The 20077-nt window shown below is 43.0% G+C and overlaps 1 protein-coding gene and 1 non-coding gene across 4 annotated transcripts in view; both read left to right on the forward strand.

Annotated features, from left to right (window-relative positions):
* Positions 1-433: 433 nt before the first annotated feature.
* LOC120920937 (kinectin-like) overlaps positions 434-20077 on the forward strand; it is a 41557-nt gene continuing 21913 nt past the window's right edge. For 2 of the 3 annotated variants that reach the window (XM_040333394.1, XM_040333395.1), the window contains exons 1-8: positions 434-524; positions 614-692; positions 2440-2477; positions 4144-4234; positions 8582-8668; positions 17249-17338; positions 18572-18652; positions 18815-18904. In XM_040333394.1, coding sequence (XP_040189328.1) covers positions 654-692; positions 2440-2477; positions 4144-4234; positions 8582-8668; positions 17249-17338; positions 18572-18652; positions 18815-18904 — 516 coding nt within the window. In that variant the 5' untranslated portion in view covers positions 434-524; positions 614-653. The remainder of the gene's footprint in view (positions 525-613; positions 693-2439; positions 2478-4143; positions 4235-8581; positions 8669-17248; positions 17339-18571; positions 18653-18814; positions 18905-20077) is intronic. The other variant, XM_040333396.1, reaches the window with a different exon arrangement.
* Positions 1424-1552, forward strand: LOC120921477. The gene has a single exon (XR_005744896.1). It is a non-coding gene; the product is annotated as a small nucleolar RNA SNORA49 (small nucleolar RNA).

A 20077-nucleotide genomic window follows, 5' to 3' on the forward strand; every position in this document is an offset into this window, starting at 1 on the left:
TCCTCTATGGAGCCGCGGATGTCAGCGGTGACATGCCTGCTGACATCTAACCCGCTCCGATCCGCCAAAGTGTGACGGAGGAAAAACCTACTTTTCCATCCGTCTGGTAGATCGGATCGGGTGAACACGGACAGACGGTCCGTGTTCATCCGATCCCCCCCATAGGGGAGAGTGGAGAGAAGACAGGACGATCCTGCACAGTGTGCGGGGACCGCCCTGTCATCCGCTGGCTCAGCGGGGATCAACAGAGCGATCCCCGCTGAGCAAGCGGAGGTTCACCGTGTGGATCATTACTGATCCGCCCCGTGTGAAAGGGGCCTTAGAGTTTTAGTTCCTTCCTTCCTTTCTCTTTGCTCATCTGAATTGCAGAGATGGATGCATTAGTATGAAATACACAAAAATATTCTTACGTTTTCTGTTAAATATTGTGCAGAGTGGAGCAGCAGGAGCAAAAAATAAAGGACATTGAGGCAACAATACTGGAGAGAGAGAAGAGCATCGCAGGCACAACTCAGGAACTAAAGGTAATGTGACAGATCCGCAGGAGTTAGTCATTCATTGTGTGTCACCCCTGGCCACTTCTTCATTGTTTTATCTTTATGTTCTTTGACAGGGTCTGAAAAAAGAAAATGAAATTCTGAAAATTCAGGCCAATGAACTGCAAAAAAAAACACGATCAACAGTTACAACAGGTTTGTAAGGCATAGCATATGGACAATACAAAGATATGTTTCACAATAGGGCAGGTGATCTATTCTTTTCACAGTTTATATGAAGCATTGCTATGTAGAGGCCACTAGACAGTATTAAAGTAGCCTGTATTATTTTGGCAGATGCAGACAATTTTTGTTTAATGTTATTTGCTGTGATAAAGTAAAGTTTTTTTTATTTTTTTTATTATCATACTACATTAACCACTTAAGAATAGGAAGGATTTCCCCCCCTTAATGACCAGGCCATTTTTTTTGCAATACGGCACTGCGTTGCTTTAACTGAGAATTGCGATGCTTTTAACCAAACTCCCACCGATGGGGAGCACCATATAAATTACACGCTTACCAGACAGATAAGCTTGTGGCTGTACCCCAGCCAGGGCCTTTAAACCGGAACTGTCTCCAACCTTACAGGCTCAGGGCTCTCCCAGTTTCCACAGCAACAGTAAAACCACCGGAAAAAATGAATCCACAATAGTGATGTACCGTAAAAAATATATTGAATTTAATATAAAAAATGCACTTACAAAAATGTAATTCAAGAAAGTCTAAAAGATGAGCCGGCCGGCTTCCACGAATGCCCATCCTCATGGACCGTAACGCCACACGTCAGAACGTCTCCTTACCCGACGTACGTTTCGTCAAATAATGACCTCGTCTGGGGAACCACTAATTGCCCTAACACTTTTTACAGTCACAAATGACACCAAATTCCTCATCCTTACTCCAGGGTTATTGTTGTCCGTACATTCTCTGGCATTACTTGAGGATAAAGTAAATGTTCTCTTGCTACCTCTGGATTCCCTTTTCCAAAGGAATGGCGAAGTTGAGCATACATATAATTACGGTTATGTGCTCTCCGGTTCTTATTCAGGTAGTACTAATTCATCAAATAATTTTCTCTAAGACTGCCTAAAACAAGGCATAGTCTCACTCCCAGATGTACTTTTCCAGTGCTGCTTTAAATCTTTTGTACAGCAGAATAGGCAGTTACTATTTCAGGTTTTAAACAATTATATAAAAAAATTGCACCAAATGCAGTGATCAGTAGAAAACTGCTATTGGTGTCACTGTGACAGGGGCTGCAGGGGTTAACTGGGGGGGGGGGGTGATTTGTGTGCCTATGTGTACTGGTGTTAGTGTAGTTTTGTGCAACTCACTTTTAGATGTCCTCGGCTCCTGAATGAAAATGAAGCACGAGGTGTGATGAAGCATCTCATTAGTCAGGAGCGATCGGGAGGGGGGCATGAATCGGTCGCCTCGCTCTCAGGACGGATCGCTCCTGTAGCGATGCCGACCGCCTCGGGCACTGGGGTGGGGGTGTTGGTTGGTGTGTGTATGTTACTCTGCCTTCCCGTGCCATTCTTCCGAAGTATATTGTCGTGAGCGGTCGGCAAGTGGTTAAAAGGTTATTTCCATGAACTTAAATCAGCAGACTTCTGATGTCACAGAACGGACACATAACTTTTTGGTTCTGAAGACCTTTAGTTGGGTATGCAATGTGATATACATAACGGTCCAACATATTTGGAAGAGTAAAATGTATAAAAATGATGACAAAGGGATCAGGGTGCAACCCTTTAAAGTTTGCTACTATAGACAGTAGTAATAGCCTTCCACCAACCTAATTTTAGGCCCTCTAGCACCATGTAGGACTGGCTTATCCATGCACAATTTCTTGCCATAGACTACAATGTTGTCATTACCCAATGTCTTTCCATTTCAGGTTTCATCAGTTGCTCAAAGTGAAGAGCTGTTAAAAGCGTAAGTTTATTATTTAAAAGCATTCTGATTAGTTAAATGTACTTTGTAATTTTAATGGAATTCCTGTGTAATTCCATTGACTAAAGAGGGACAGGGCGATTGTTGGAAGCATAGAATTTGTTTAGTTTTTTATGCAGAAGATAACTGTGTTTTGCCAAAGCGCTCTGTGTGCCCATTTTCTCTTTGATTCCTTCATATTTTATTACTTCGAAGCTGGAGTAATATGAGCCAAGTAACTGACCACTGTTAAAAATGTGTATATAAATATTTGAAACAGTTAGAGCCGGTTCACACTGGGGCGGCACGACTTCGGGGGCGACTCGGCCGGGCGACTCGGCCAGGCGACATGAAGACGATATCTAAGGCGACTTGCAAAATGACTTCTGTATAAAAGTCCATGCAGGTCGCCCCCCGAAGTAGTACAAGAACCTTTTTCTAAGTCGGAGCGACTTGGGTCGCTCCTATTAGAATGGTTCTATTCACTAGAATGGGACGCGACTTGTCAGGCGGCTGCGTCGCCTGACGAGTCGCCCCAGTGTGAACCGGGTCTTAAAATAGCTTGTTTTGAGGTTAAACTGTGTTGTTTTCATAAATTATACTTTCTGGGTTATTTTTGAGTTTGCTCGCCAAGTAGTTGTAAAGACTCAAGGTTTTTTACCTTCATACATTCCAAGCATGAAGGTAAAAAAATCTTCTATTTGCAGCAGCCCCCCAATACATACCTGAGCCTGATCTTTCTCCAGCACTGTGCACGGAAGCCTTGGCTCTGCTGTGTCTCTCCCTCCTCATTGGCTGAGACAGCAGTGGGAGCCAATGGCAATCACAGCCAGTGAGCCAATGAGGAGAGAGACGGGGCTGGGTCCAAGCCGCGGCTGTGTTTGTGAATGGACACGTATAGCAGGAGTTTGGGAGCGCTTCTGCTCTTGTGTACCCCCATTGCAAGCTGCTTGCTCTGGGAGCAGGAGGGAGGGACCAGGAGCACCGGCAGGGGACCCGAGAAGAAGAGGAATTGGGGCTGCTGTGTGCAAAACTGCTGCACAGAGCGGGTAAGTATTGCATTTTTTTTATCACTCTAAAATTAAAGGCTTACTTTCCGATAGTGGTGGTAGTGGCAGGGGGGGAGGTTAAAAAAATAGGTGGTTGAGCCATGGTTTTACTACCCTCCCTTTAGGCAGCTGGACCAAATTGTGCCTGCTTCTCCCGTATGAGTGAGGTCACACCGTCCCATGAGAAAAAGGTGTACAGCAGCTCGACTCAAGTAGTCCAACTAGAGTCCCACAAGCAGCACATAACGCTGTTCCCCGAAAGCCAGCCCCTTAGTGAACAGTACAATAAGACCTCTTTCACGTTAAATGCGGCTTTGAAATTTTGCGACTTCGTCTAACAATTGCATGCTTTCAAAGCCGCATGTCAGTGCAACTATGCAAGTCGCACCCAAAATCGCCAAAAGTAGCGCAGGAAGTGCTTTCTCAAAGTGATGCAGCGGTGCAAAGTTGTCATCACATTGGTTTGAACATGGCCATTGCCGACAATAGGATGCAACATTTCAAATCGCATGACGAGTCACTCCAAAGTGAACGAGGGCTAAAAATGAAGTACGAACTCCATATTAATAGCGGAATGCTTGAGTATTTGATTGTGTCTAATTTTATGTTTGTGCTTTTAGACTTGTAGAAAAAGACAGATATATAACAGAACTGTTAAGGGAGGTGGAATCTCAAAAAGCTGCAGTAGAGCAACAAAGGAAGAAGAATAATGTGAGTACCTCAAAAAATGTATGGCGTTTTTTATTCCCTCCACAGCGTGCATTTTAATTACTTTTTATTTTTCTTCAAGGTAGAACTCTGGGCATTTGTTTTCAGTTCTGAGTAAAGTGTGGAAGTGTTGGAATCTGTTTATTTTTACTGATAGAATTGTGACTGTGGATGAGAAATGCTGACCGGACAGTAAAAAATGAACGAGGGTTTGTGACTCTTCAACGTTTGAAGGGACCATTTCCACGACTCTCTCCTAGGCTTGAGCTGCTATAGACCTATTACTGGCGAGGTCCCAGCTCTACCTCACTTATACAATACATTTTCAAGAAGTGAGGGTAAAGCCGGGTACAGACCACAATTTTTTTTTTTTTATTCAACCCTGTGGGTTGAGGAAAAAAAAACTGACAGCTACGGTCACAGCTCCGAACCATGCCCCCCCCCCCCGCCAATACATTCCGGTCAGTGCTCTCGGCCATTGGTTTAGAGCACTGATCGGGAGACAGTGGGCAGACCTTTTTTGGTCTGGACCCTTAGACTGAAGCCAGCTGAACAGCTGGCTTCTGTCGGACCAGCTTCCATACACGTGGGCTGAATGACGACCATTGTGGGTTGAACTGGACCATGCCACCCTACATTTGGCCAGTGTGTACTAGACTTTAAAGTGTTTATAAACCCATTGGCGAAAAGTGCTGGTCGGCTCCTGGTTTTCCAGCATGGACATCCGACAAAAGCCGTCTTCTGTTGGACCAGCTTCCATACACACGGGCTGAATGTTGGACGGTTTTTATTGAAATGGCCAATGTCGCCCAACATTCAGACCGAGTGTACTAGGCTTAAATCTCTGCAGCAGTAAAATCTTGACAGTGGTTCTAATGCTTAGGGTTGTCCCGATGCCACTTTTTTAGGACCGAGTACAAGTACCGATACTTTTTTTATGTACTCGCCAATGCCGATACTTTTTTTTAAATGTGTCCCCAAATGCAGCCATGTCCCCCCCACAAATGCAGCCATGTCCCCAAACATATGCAGCCATGTCCCCACACATATGCAGCCATGTCCCCCACATATATGCAGCCATGTCCCCCACATATATGCAGCCATGTCCCCCCACATATATGCAGCCATGTCCCCCCACATATATGCAGCCATGTCCCCCCACATATATGCAGCCATGTCCCCCCACATATATGCAGCCATGTCCCCCCACATATATGCAGCCATGTCCCCCCACATATATGCAGCCATGTCCCCCATACCTAATGATGATGCCGCCGCCGCGTTAATCACCGTGCGGCGACTATTACAGGCAGCTTTCGTTTGAATAGCTGTTTTCCCTGCCACGCCGTGTAAAGGACACTCCCCCTTGCTCGGGATTGGACAGATCCGTCCTATATACAGCGCGGCGGGCAAAACAGCTATTCAAACTAAAGGTGCCTGTAATGTTCGCCGCACGGTGATTAACGCGGCAGCGGCGGATTTGCAATATACGGCGGGGGGGGGGGGGGGGGGTTGTGTTCTATTTAGGCATCGGGGGTATTTGCGGGAGTACAAGTACTCCCGCAAATACTCGGTACCGGTCCCGATACCGATACTGGTATCGGGACAACCCTACTAATGCTTGTCCACTATTCAAAATAAATAAAACCTTGTGTCTGGAGTTCCACTTGAAGCCTTGTAAAGTACTGGCTGCTGGAGGTGAATACAAGGAAACCATTCATGGTTGCATACATCGTTGAAATACAGTATGGCTACTGCAGATTTTCTTTACAGCTCTGTGTTTTTACTATTTTTACCTCTGCATTTGATCCCATCCTGCTGGTTTGCCTTATTTTTTGCTTCATTTGCTGCCTTTTTCTAACGTAACGGTGAAGCTCCATATGCATCCCCAACTATCTGAGCTTGTTTCTTTTTAAACCAAAAGATCAATACACTTATTGACTTTATACAGAATAATGACATTTGTGTATTTTTAAGGCACTCATGGGGATGTTGTGTTTTGGTTCCCATTTCTAACTTGACAGGTGTAAGTGGTGCTCCAAATGAGATTTTTATGCCACGTTTTTGTATACATATCACACACCAGATAATTGTACCTCGACCATCGGAAAGAGAGATGCTTCCAAGCATCACATCCAGTCATTACGTTTGAGTGGACTGTTCAGAAGAAAACCAATGTTGTCAAAATCATACAGCATTCGCTAGCTATCTTATCTGTGCCCATAACAAACATTGGTTTTCTTCCCCTTGGGTTCCCTCGCTATTTACTGGATGCATAGAACACTCATTCCAGTTGCTTAAAAGGTCAGTCCATCTAAAATTGATGTTTCAGTTATTGGGAGGTGCCACCTCGGATCACCTCACCATTTCTTCTTCCCTTGGGCGGTCTAGTGATTCTGGGCAACATATCGGCGGCCTGTAATGAGGGCCTCCAACTTTCTCTGTTGGATTTTTGTTTATTCAATACCTGGAGTGTCCAACCTTTTGACCTTCCTAGGCCACATTGAAAGAGGAATTGTATTGGGCCACACATAAAATACACCAACAACAAAGATAGCTGATGGGCAGATCACAAATTTAAAGTGGATGTAAACCCCTCTCATCCTTTTAAAACTACTGCCATAGTGGTTATCTATAAGGATATACACGCCTCCTTCATGTATCCTTACCTGTCAAATGGTACGCCGCACTTACGCCACCATATAGCAGGTGTAACTCTACGCCGGGAAAAGCCTAACATAAATGTACTGCGTCGGCCGGGTGTACGTTCGTGAATTCGCGCATCTAGCTAATTTGCATACTAGCGGCCAGCGTAAATATGCATTTACGATACGATGGTGTAACACCGTTACGCCAGTCGGATCTACGGGAAATCTATGCGTAACTGATTCTAAGAATCAGGCGCATAGATACGACCGTGCAACTCGGAGATACAACGTCGTATCTCGTTTAGGAAACTGGCCCACTGTTCCTATCTGGGTAATATTTTTTTTTAAATATTTTTTATTAAACTAAGAGGGCAGCCTAAAATGAGTGCGATATTTGAGACGGTTTTTGATAAACTAACGCGTCAATATCTGATTTGATGGATGTAGTAGCGATTTATCAATGTATTCTCAAGGTGCTCATCAGATATTTTGGTTCTAATTTTGCCCTTTTGTGTGCTTCATCCTTGAAAATAGTTGCTCACAAATCTAGGTGCTGCCAAAAACTGATGAATAAGGCGTGATTGTGAAGAGTAGGAGATTTTTCTTATAAAACTTCAGTAAATGGACACTGTCAAATTTTTCTTCCAACGCATTCCAAAAAAAAAAAAAAATCAACGTTTTGAATTAATGTACAATTTTGTGTTGGGCCACATGTTGGACACTCCTATGTAGAATACAACAGGAAGAGTTGGGTACACACAAGTGGGGAGGGACGCTCAAAATTTCAGGTGCAGATTTCGTTTAGCATACTCCACTTCTAACTAAAATATCACTTTTTGTATGGACTCGCCCTTATTTTAATATGTTCGCTCATTGCTTCTCTTTTGCTGCCATCTTAAGTTTTGGCTCCCGTGTCCACCCACCTCCTACTTTGAAGCATGAAACTGATGAGCTTTATCATACTTTAAGTTTTCAGCTCCATTCACACCTAGGCGTTTTTACGCCCGACGCTATTGCAGCCTGAAATACGCTGGAGGGGTGATTTAACATTATCAGGTATGGAGATGGTTCACATCTCCACGCCAAACGCCGTACGCCTGAAGCTCAAAACAAGTCCCTGACCCTTTTTTTCAGGCGGCTTCGGCGTTCGGCCATAGCCGACAATGTGTAAATCACCCCCCAGGGAAAACCGCGGTAAAAAACGCAGCGTTTTGTCGCGGCAAATCGCGGTACAATACGCTGCGTTCAGGTGTGAATGCAGCCTTCATGGACAAGCCCCACTGATAAAAATGTGCTCTGGACTGTGTCGTTTGTTAAAAAAAAATGTGATTATTTTTGTTTCTCTCTTTGGTGGGTTGGTTTCTGCTCTGTCCATCTGTGAACCTTTCTTCTACAGTCAATCCCTCTGGTAAAGGTTGGCAGCAGAGCCCCAATAGTAGCGTTTCAAATTCCAACAGAACATTGGCATTTACTTTTGTTGCTACAATACGCTGAGCATTGGTTGATCATTATAGTCGCTGCCGTGTAAAACTACATCCAGTGTATCTGCTGGTAAGATTGGTAGAGTCTAGTTTTCGGGCAGCTGGTAATGTTAAGAGGCCTCTTTCCAGTAAGTTGCCTTTTAGAATGAAAATGACCAAATGACACATGAAATAATTGTAGTTTATGGGTCGCTGAAATAACTTTTTCTAAAAACAATTAGGACCTTCGGGAGAAAAACTGGAAAGCAATGGAGGCATTGGCATCAACTGAAAAAATGCTACAAGAGAGAGTCAACAAGGCCGCCAAGGTTGTAATGCTACTGGTGGGGACATAGCTCAGATTGTATAGTGTACGGTTACTCTGGTGCTTAACCTGGTCTCTTATATGTGGGACAGAGACATGCTGATACTGCCAAGAGTGACAATTGCAACAGTTTTAATACAGATTTTTGCATTAGGCCCCTTTCACATGTGCGGACCGTATGTCCGCTTTTTCATCCATCCGTTGCGGATGAAAACGGGACATACATTGGTCCCTATGTGATTGCGGGTGTCAGCGGATGACCATCCGCTGACACCCGTAATCACCCGCCTCCGCAAAACTCAGATTTTTCGGACGGAAGAAAATCCTATTTTTCTTCCGTCTATCGGATCGGGTGAACACGGACAATATGGTCCCTGTTCATCCGATCCCCCCATAGGGGAGAGCGGAGGAAAGACAGGGCGGTCCCTTCACAGTGTGCGGGGACCGCCCTGTCAGCCGACGGCTCAGCAGGGATTTTATGGAGGATCTGATCCGCCCCGTGTGAAAGGGCCCTTATAGTTTTTGAATCCTGAAAAAAAAAATCTCAAATTTATTGAAATGTTGCCAATGATCAACAAGGACAATTGCCTTTTTTTGGGAAAATTATGGCATTTGGTGTCTTTTTTATTTTATTTTTATTTTTTTACTATTTTTATATACTTTTTTTTTAGCTAAGATTGCTAAGGGCTATTGACTGAGAACTATTTTAAAATCGCTAGGACCAACAGCTACCCCCCCCCCCCCCCCAAGATGGATACATTTTACACATTAAAAGAGGGGGTTCTCCCATAAATGTTTTTTTACCCTTTGATACCCTTAGATGGCATTGCTCATTTAGTCTAGGGGAATCGGCTAGTTGTTGTAAAATCCAGCATTACTTACCGTTGTAGAGGGCGATCTTCTCCGCCACTCCCGGGTATGGTCTTCGGGAAGTGGCGTTCCTTCTTGATTGACAGTCTTCCGACAGGCTTCCGACGATCGCATCCATCGCATCACGAGTCGCCGAAAGAAGCCGAACGTCGGTGCGGCTCTATACTGCGCCTGCGCACCGACGTTCGGCTACTTTCGGAAAATCGCGACGCGATGGATGCGACCGTCGGAAGCCTGTCAATCAAAGAAGGAACGCCCAGTCCCGCAGCCCATACACGAAGTGGTGGAGAAGATCGCCCTCTAACAACGGTAAGTAATGCTCGGATTTTAACACAACTAGCCGATTCCCTAGACTAAATGAGCATACATCTAAGGGTAAAAAAGAGCATTTTACCGGTGAACCTCCGCTTTAAAAGTACAAGTTCAGCCATAACCTTTGCTGAACATGCTCCCTTGCTAATGTAATTGCATGTCTTTTACCAGATGAGCTCATAGTTTCTGCCTCTCCCTCTACCACATTGTGGAGGGGTTCATAAGGGGTAGATACCAAAACAATTTAAGGCACTCTTTCTAGTTGCATTTTTAAAAACAATTCACATGTTTAGGCAGGAAGTAAAAATCATTCAAAAAGTACTAATACTATCCAGAACACACAGCAATAGTGCTAAAATCTAGGGGTTTACCTGGCCTATCGTGATCTGAACTGTGTGTAATTGACTTCAGCCACCTACTGAAGCTTTATATAGTACTAGAAAGATTGCAGCCTCTATTTATGATTTATGATTAGCATTCACTTGTTTTAGATCTGTGGCTCAACAGGATAGTTAGGCTGGGCCTGAGCATTAATCAAGTGAATAATGGAAACATCTATGTATTTTATCCCAGCTATTTTTTATTTATTTTTTATTTTTTTAGCAGGGCAGGCAATGCCAGAGTTGGCAAGATATATATATCTATCTTTTTTATTGATTTTTTTTGTTTTTTAATTTGTAGTTTTTATGCATGATTTTTTGCTTTGCATTATCTGTAGTGAATACTTTTGGCAGCTGAGATACTTCTATAACTTTTAAGTATCCAGCTTTATTGATGAGAATTGTTGCAACCATGGCAGAACCAGCATGTAGCTCCTCCCACCCAGACACTTGGTTAAACCAGCAGATGGAGCCGTTGCACACGTGTTAACTGCTGTGATGAAGTTGTGGATACTTTTCATTTGTATCCTTACTGCTACATCACAGCAGAGATTAACATGCAGCAAAGCCGTGATTGGCTACAATAAAAAACGGTTTCTAATCGTAACTATTTGTCTTCTCTGCACTTTTTCTGTCTCTTCTTTCTTGACACTAGATTTTTTTGTATTTCTATGTCTCGTTCCATGGGCATGCTGTTCTGTTCATTTTATTCCCTTTGTGTGTGTGTGTGTGTGTGTGTGTGTGTGTATGTGCTTTAAAATAGAATATTTTTTATTTTGTTTGGGTGGAGGGTCATTGGCACAAGCTGTTGGTACGTACTTTGTTTTGGCTGTATTATCTTACTAATAATGTTAGAGACCCTGTCTCTAGAAAGACAAACCATGAGAGCAGGTATAATGTGCAGGTATTCATTTAGTAGCTTCAAAGAGCCTACAATTCTGGCAAGGTAAATATTTCAATTCTAATTCAAAGTAGTGCCAGAGCAGAAGTGGTCTGGGAATACAGCCTGCTAGTCGGAAAGGGGAGGTAGAACGCTGCTTTCCCACCTAACCTTGAAGCGGTGTGCGCTCGACAGGCCAGAAGTGACGTCACCGATTAACCCCGGCCATGTGTGTTTCACCCCTCCCACAGGGGCTTCTTCAGTAGCTGCGGGTTAAACTATAAGTGGCACTTACTTTGTGTTGGTGCATTTATCATACTAATAATGTTGGAGTCTGTCTCTAGGAAACCACAAACCGAACAATGGAGTGGGTATCTTGTGTAGCTATCCAGAGGTGCTTGTTCATTAGTAGCTTCAAAGAGCCTTCAGTTATGAATGGCAAAGGGCATATTTCAATTCCCATGCAAAGTATAACAAGACTTAGGAGTAAGTTTGGTAATACGGCCTGTTATGTCGGAAAGGAGGACGAATACTGCATTCCAGAAGATTCTTAAGCTTGGGCAAACGCATAACATGTAAGAGGTTTCCCAGAATGCTGCCAGAATCCAAAAATGTACCGTGTAGGGCAGGGATCCTCAAACTACGGCCCTTCAGCTGTTGTGGAACTACACATCCCATGAGGCATTGTAGACCTCTGACCTTCACAGACATTACTAGGCATGATGGGAATTGTAGTTCCTGAACAACTGGAGGGCTGTAGTTTGAAGATCCCTGTGTAGGGGGTCATATGGCACCGTGGCTGTATCTTCTGGACCATATCCCAATAGTTTATACTCATGATAAGCTCTTTGGCCTTCTACTATCAGTTAGGGATAGTTTGTTTCTGTTCCCATTTTAATAGTGGTGCCCATTTTAGTGAAAGCTAGTTTTGACTGCATTAGGTTATAAAAAAAAGTGATACCCTCCTGATTGTACTCTTAAGTTGGGGAATAGGGTTACGTTTTAAGTAAAAATGACAGTTTTAGCATATGTAAAGATACTCTTGTGGCAGAAAGAAAAAGTCAAGAGCCTGAAATGCTGAAAAGCAGTACATCGGCACTCCCTTAAAGCAGAGTTCCGGCCACAATTTCACTTTTTAAATATAAATACCCCTGTAATACACAAGCTTAATGTATTCTAGTAAAGTTGGCCTGTAAACTAAGGTCTGTTTTGTTAGGTTGTTACAGCATTTAGACACTTTATAAAATAGAAATTGACTGGGGCCATCTTAAGTGTGGGCATCATGAAGCCAGACTGTATGACTTCCTGGATTTCAGCCTTGCAAATCTCGCACATGCTCAGTGCTGCACAAGCAGTGTCAGATCAGGTTTCAGCACCTGTGCTGTCCAAGTCACATGATTCTATGAGACTGGGGAGTGCACAGACTCCTGGAAAGTTACACCCACTACATTCCCAGGAGTCTGTGCGGTGTAGGTTAGGAAGCAATAAGCACCTAGGTGCAGGAAGTGGGAAGATTAACTATTCTGCCTAGCAACAACACTTTGAAGGCATCTAAAAAAAAAATTAAAACATTTCGTAAAGAATTAATGACATTTTTTTTAAAACTACTAATGTAATGTTATATTTATGGGTGGAACTCCACTTTAAGTGCTGATTTACTTAAACTGGTGGCACCCACTGTTGAAGTCCTTGTTAGTTGGGCTCATAGCCATACAGAAGGACAAATGAAAATGACAGAAAAAAAAATATATCTCAACCCCTAAATTAAAAAAAAATAAATGAATTCCATGGCTTTTATTACTTTCTTTACTCACAGCCTTTGCTGATCCTCTCTCTACCTAAAATACGTTAATGATTAAGTACTTGCAGTGTGGATTTTTAGCATGCATAAAATATATGTATGGTAGTAATTTTTGTCGGCATCGACTTCCTCCAACCCATCCAGCAGTTACCAGGAGCTGCCATCTTAACGAAATAAAAAATGTCTTTTCTTTGCATTTGATATTTGATGCAGTATTTGTCCTGCTGGTAGTCTAGACTCCAGGACGGCACTCCTTGGCATTGAAGTGCTGAGCCTTCCTGGGCATAGAGCTTATAGTTTTTTTGTTATGAAACATGAAAAGGCAGGCTTTTATATATTTATGTTGGCTGGGTTCTGACAGAGAAAATCTATCAGATTTCTCCATCTGCGTTTAAAAAAAGGAGGAAAGATGAATCTCCCGCTGTAGCTATTCTATTCTATTCTGACAGCCAGCGTTATTTGTCAGAAATACAGTGAGCACTGCCAAATGGTGACTACATTGATTGCCTGTAGTTGCTGGTTGCCTTAATTTATCTGGTGATCAATTTTTTTTAAAGCGAGTGCACCAAAGTCTCAGCGACTTGAACACAAGGTGATTCCACAAATCTTGTAAATCAAAATGAACCCAAAGTGCTACAATAAAATATGATTCACAATAGTGCTATTTAAAAGTAGTGCAAAAATGAATCTAACATGAAAACACGTCGGGAGGAACCTACATGCTGACGCCACGCCATCATTTCCGGTTCGGCAGCCTTAAGTCAGGACGAGATTCTTGTTTTATTGGATCGTCTATATTCATGCTGCAGCATTTTGTCATTTTCATTGACATTTTGTTAGAACCAAAAACGTAAATGTATATTATTGGGATTTTATTTTAGACCAACACAAAGTGGCACATAATTGTCAAGTGGAAGGAAAATTATAAATGGTGTTCAATTTTTTCTTTTACAAATAAATATGTGAAAAGTGTGGCGTGCATTTGTATTCAGCCCCCTTTACTCTGATACTCCTAACTAAAATCTAAAATTGCTTTCAAAAGTCACCTAATTAGTAATGAAATCCACCTGTGTGTAATTTAATCTCGGCATAAATACAGCTGTTCTGTGAAGCCCTCGGAGGTTTGTTAGAGAACCTTAGTGAACAAATCGCATCATGAAAGCCTAGAAAAACACCAGACGGGTCAGGGATAAAGTTTAAAGCAGGGTTAGGTTATAAAACAAATCCTAAGCTTTGAACATCTCATGGAGCACTGTTTAATCTATAATCCAAAAATGGAAAGCGTATGGCACAACTGCAAACCTACCAAGACATGGCCGTCCACCTAAACTGACAGGCCGGGCAAGGAGAGTATTAATTATGGTAACTCTGGAGGAGCTGCAGAAATCCACAGATCAGGTGGGAGATTCTGTCCACAGGACACTATTAGTCGTGCTCTCCACTAAATGTGGCCTTTATGGAAGAGTGGCAAGAAGAAAGCCTCAAGAAGTAATGTTTGCAAGAAGCCATATGGGGACACAGCAAATATGTGGAAGCAGGTGCTCTGATCAGATGAGACCAAAATGTAACTTTTCGGCTTAAAAGCAAAATGCTATGTGTGGTGGAAAATGAACACTGCACATCACCCTAAACACACCATCCCCACTGTGAAACATGGTGGTGGCAGCATCATGTTGTGGGGGATGCTTTTCTTCAGCAGGGACAGGGAAGCTGGTCAGAGTTGATGGGAAGATATCCATCTACAGCCAAATACAGCGCAATCAGAGAAAAACCTTTTAGTCTGCAAAACACTTGAGACTGGAGCGACGGTTCCCCTTCCAGCAGGGCAGCGAGCCTAAACCTACAGCTAGAGCTGCAATGAATAGTTAGGTCAAATCCTATTCATTTGTTAAAATGGCCCAGTCAAAGTCCAGACCTAAATCCAATTGAGAATCTGTGGCAAGACTTGAAAATTGCTGTTCACAGACGCTCTCCATCCAATCTGGCAGAGCTTGAGCAAAAATGGGCAAACATTTCACACTCTAGGTTTGCAAAGCTGGTAGAGACATCCCCAAAAAAACTTGCAGCTGTAATTGCAGTGAAAGGGGTTCTACGAATTGGTGGGCTGAATACAAATGCACATTTTTCAGATATTTATTTGTAAAACCATGCATCATTTTCCTTCCACTTCACAATTATGTTTCACTTTGTGTTGATCTATCACATAAAACCTCTAAAATAAATTTACATTTTTGGATGTAACATGACAAAATGTGTAAAATTTCAAGGGGTATGATTACCTTTTCAAGGCCCTGTAATGGATTCCTTTAGCTATCACCTTTTTCTCTTCCGTTCATGGACGGACACAGCAGCCTTTGACCTTGGGGTTATATCCGCTTCCTTCCAGGAGATCTCCTGGAAGGAAGCGGATATAACCCTAAGGTCAAAGGCTGCTGTGTCCGTCCATGAACTCAGAGAAATGGATTACAAAAATCCTATTATTCTTTTCCTATAAAGTTAAAGCAGAAGCTGTTTAGATCAGTTTATAACTAGCTAAAGAGAATGGTCCACTTCTCCGCCAAAAGATGTCCTCCGTTCTCTGTGTTGTATGAAGCCCAGCATCACTTAACTCAGAAGACTGAGGACATACTGTGAGTGAGAGGCATTATTATGGCATTCTACATTTACCTTGTATTGTACATCACCTCGGCAATGCTCTCTGCATTGAGTGCTGCCTAGTGTGGAGAATTGGACCCTTCAAATGCTGTGTGCTGTGGCTATCTTGAAGTCTTCAGACTAGGCAAGTATGAAACACGAGTAATGGGGGGCGCGGCGGGGGGGGGGGAGGAGGAGTGTGAGAGCATGATGCCCAGAGTTGGGCTTTAATGCCGACTCAGCTGCACCTTTCTCTGAACTCCCATCTGCTGAATGGTGGCATTCTCTGTCTTTACTGTGTTGGCCTGGACTGTTTCATGGATTACGTTACCCAATTGTGATGGTGCTTACCGGTACATCACAAAAATACTGTGTGCTGTGAATACGTTTTGTAGGATTTCTACTGACTGCTTGCATCTTATATCTAGGGTGCTAGAATGAATGGATTTGTTTTATAAAGTAAACCTATTATAAGAGAAATAAGCGCACTATTTCCTGGCCTCCGTCTGAAAGTGCTAGTTTCCAGCTGTTATACTCACCCTCTGACCCCGGTACTTCACTGAGATGCACAAGTTATGCAGATAAAGAAGGAAAATAGTTGTATATCCGTATCTGCACATGATTTCTGGATCCGCAGTTCAGAATGTTGAAGTCAGCAGCAGGGGCGGACTGACCATTGAGTCACTCGGGCACTGCCCAAGGGCCCCATCAGGGTTGCAAGGCTCATTAAAACCAGGGACAGTATGTAAAAATCTATGTTTTTTTTTTTTTTTTTTTACATCTGTCCCTGATATGTCCGAAACTGACATGCTTTTGATGTGAAAATCCTGAGATTTTAGCTGCCCCGCCTCTGCACTGCCTCCTGGCGTGGTGGCCATCTGTAAGCCCGGGGGCCCCATAATCTTCTATTGCCCGGGGGCCCCATAATCTTCTATTTGCCCGGGGGGCCCCATAATCTTCTATTGCCCGGGGGCCCCATAATCTTCTATTGCCCGGGGGCCCCATAATCTTCTATTGCCCGGGGGCCCCATAATCTTCTATTGCCCGGGGGCCCCATAATCTTCTATTGCCCGGGGGCCCCATAATCTTCTATTGCCCGGGGGCCCCATAATCTTCTATTGCCCGGGGGCCCCATAATCTTCTATTGCCCGGGGGCCCCATAATCTTCTATTGCCCGGGGGCCCCATAATCTTCTATTGCCCGGGGGCCCCATAATCTTCTATTGCCCGGGGGCCCCATAATCTTCTATTGCCCGGGGGCCCCATAATTTTCTATTGCCCGGGGCCCCATAATCTTCTATTGCCCGGGGGGCCCCATAATCTTCTATTGCCCGGGGGCCCCATAATCTTCTATTGCCCGGGGGCCCCATAATCTTTTATTGCCCGGGGGCCCCATGAGTTGTCAGTCCGCCCCTGGTCAGCAGGTAAGTATGACAGCCAGGAAGCTAGCATTTTAGTAAACAAGGTCAGCAAAGGATATCTTCAATAACAGGTTTACTTTTAATATGTAATAAAAAAACAGAAATCCTTTTAGAGGCTTCATTTGCATGTGAAATGTATTTTACTCTGTCTGTCGTTTTTGATTTTAATTTCCCATCTCCCTGCAACATAACATGTGTATTAGTGCGTTTCCTCCCATCTCTGTCCAGAACCGTTCAGTCTTTTATCTGCATGCTAACAGGTGGCTGATCATTTTGTCGTCTTGTAGGAGAAGCCGCAGAACCTTCACACAGGGGAAATGGAAGCACGAGAAATCCTGCAGAAAATCTTCCCAAATGTGTCTGTTTCTTCCAGTTTGGTAAGAAATCCAGGTTAAGACAGGTCATATCAATTTCTCGATTCCCCCATCAACGCAGAATCCCTTCCGCAATGTTACTGTGTTCTGCCAGTGGGGAGCATCCATGAGCAGCGCCCGCATATGTAAACGGTGTTCAAACCACACATGTGAGGCATCGCCGCGATTAGTACAGCGAGAGCAATAATTCTAGCTCTAGACCTCCTCTGTAACTCAAAACATGCAACATGTAGATTTTTTTAAACGTCGCCTATGAAGATTTTAAAGGGTAAAAGTTTGTCGGCATTCCACGAGGGGACGCAATTTTGAAGCGTGACATGTTGGATATGAATTTACTCGGCGTAACATTATCTTTCATAGTATTAAAAAAAATGGGGATAACTTTACTGTTGTCTTATTTTTTTTATTAAAAAAGTGTAATTTTTTTCCCCAAAAAAGTGCGCTTGTAAGACCGATGCGTAATACGGCGTGACAGAAAGTATTGCAACGATCGCCATTTTATTCTCTAGGGTGTTAGGAAAAAAAAATATATAATGTTTGGGGGTTCTAATTAGAGGGAAGAAGATGGCAGTGAAAATGGTGAAAAATAGTGAAAAATTACATTAGAATTGCTGTTTAACTTGTAATGCTTAACTTGTAATACCAACGGCCACCACCAGATGTCGCCAGCTCACACATCTGGTGGTAATAACTTGTAATACCAACGGCTCACCACCAGATGGCGCCAGCTCACAAAAAAATAAAATAATATATTTTATTTTTTTGCCCCCCTTCCAAGCCAAGTCGCCAGGACCCTATTTCTAGTCGCCCTGGCGACCGGGATTTGTCGAGCCCTGCTATAGCTGACTGCACTAATCATTTAGGAAAAAAAATGACAGGCTGGTTGTGCACAAGGCGATCAATAGAACTGGACGAGTTTCGCTTCTTGTATGACCGGCTGAAATGTTAGTACAGCTAAATTACTATTAAACTCTTAAAAGGTGTATCTTTTGGCTGTTCTGAATTGAAGTATTACTGCAGCCCAAATTGTTCTTATTTGCTAGAGAGGAGTTGTCTGTGTGCACCAATAATTTTAGTTGCCAGCAGAACAGAAACAAGGCAATCTATAGGACAGAAAGTGAAGGGAAATTTTCCTAATGTGAAACCCAACAACATGCTTGTTATCGCTGGCTGAATTTTTGAATATAATTTTGCACCCTTTCCAGTCATTGAAGGAATGTTTTGTCTTCCCCCTAGCACCATGGCGAATGGATCCAGGAATTTGAGAAGTTGGCTAGAGTTTGTTTAAATGAAAATGGTGGAGCTGAGAAAGTGAAGGTAAGTTCTGCCTGACTTGGATGTTGGTCTCGCAGATTATTCCCACACTGTATGACATATTTGTAGTTTTTCTATATATCTGCTGCTGTACTTTGAAGTCTGGTTAGTATCATTTATACAAGATGTAGATACGGATGATACAGAAAATCGTTCTCTTTTTAGGCAATGGAGCAGAAGCTAAAGGAGGGAGAGGAAATCCATACATTGCTGAAGCTCGAGTGTGAGAAATACAAATCGGTGCTGGCAGAAACGGTATTATTTCCTGTTGTACATTGTAATATATTGTATAGTGCTATTGCTTAACCACTTAAGCCCCGGACCATATTGCTGGTCAAAGACCAGAGCACTTTTTGCGATTTGGCACTGCTTCGATTTAACTGACATTTGCGCGGTCGTGCGCCGTGGCTCCCAAACAAAATTGGCGTCCTTTATTTCCCACAAATAGAGCTTTCTTTTGGTGGTATTTGATCACCTCTGCGGTTTTTAGTTTTTGCGCTATAAACAAAAATAGAGCGTCAATTTTGAAAAAAATGAATATTTTTTTACTTTTTTGCTATAATAAATATCCCCCAAAAATATATAAAACATTTTTTTCCCTCAGTTTAGGCCGATACGTATTCTTCTACGTATTTTTCGTAAAAAAAATAATCACAATAAGTGTTTGGTTTGCGCAAAAGTTATAGCGTTTACAAAATAGGGGGTAGTGTTATGGCATTTTTAGTATTTTTTTTTTTTTTTTTGGGTACTGCGACATTATGGCGGACACTTTTGACACATTTTTGTTAAAAATTAACTTTTTGGGTGAACCTCCACTTTAAACTGAGCACTCCTATACATGGAGTTCATTCCCTTGAAGTTTAAACAAAGTTTAGGAAACGGCCGCCGCGTTTCCTAAATATAGGCATCGGCCAGAGAAAAACCCATTTCGGTTGACCTCTAGTACTTCTTGCTGACCTGCCACAGTACATATATTTTGGCGAGCCAGCATGTGCAGGCAAAATCGCATGCACATTCGTAATTTAGCTTGCTCCGAATTAGGGAAGCACAGTGTGCCCACTCCCCGATGTGTCCGGCGGATCCTGGTACTCAGGGCGCAGTGATCGCTATGCAGTCGATCACAATGTCCACAAAGCTTTCATGAATGAAATCATTCATAGCAGTTCGTAACAGCTGCATTTCCTATCCTGTGATTGGCCCACAGCTATCATATGGTACCTGGTCCAATCACTAGTGATCAAAGCAGTCATTCGTGACAGTTGAAAACTTTGCTGTTACAATGATCTTCAGCACAGGACATAGGGCTTGCCCCTCTCCCATTAGTGTGATGTCCACAAGCTCCTTTGACACCACTTACCTCTTTGTTCGGTCTCGATCAGGGTTTGACACCTTTAGCCATCCTTTGATAATAAAAAAAAAAAGTTTTCA

The sequence above is a fragment of the Rana temporaria genome, chromosome 13, assembly GCF_905171775.1.
Source record: "Rana temporaria chromosome 13, aRanTem1.1, whole genome shotgun sequence".
Lineage (NCBI taxonomy): Eukaryota > Metazoa > Chordata > Amphibia > Anura > Ranidae > Rana > Rana temporaria.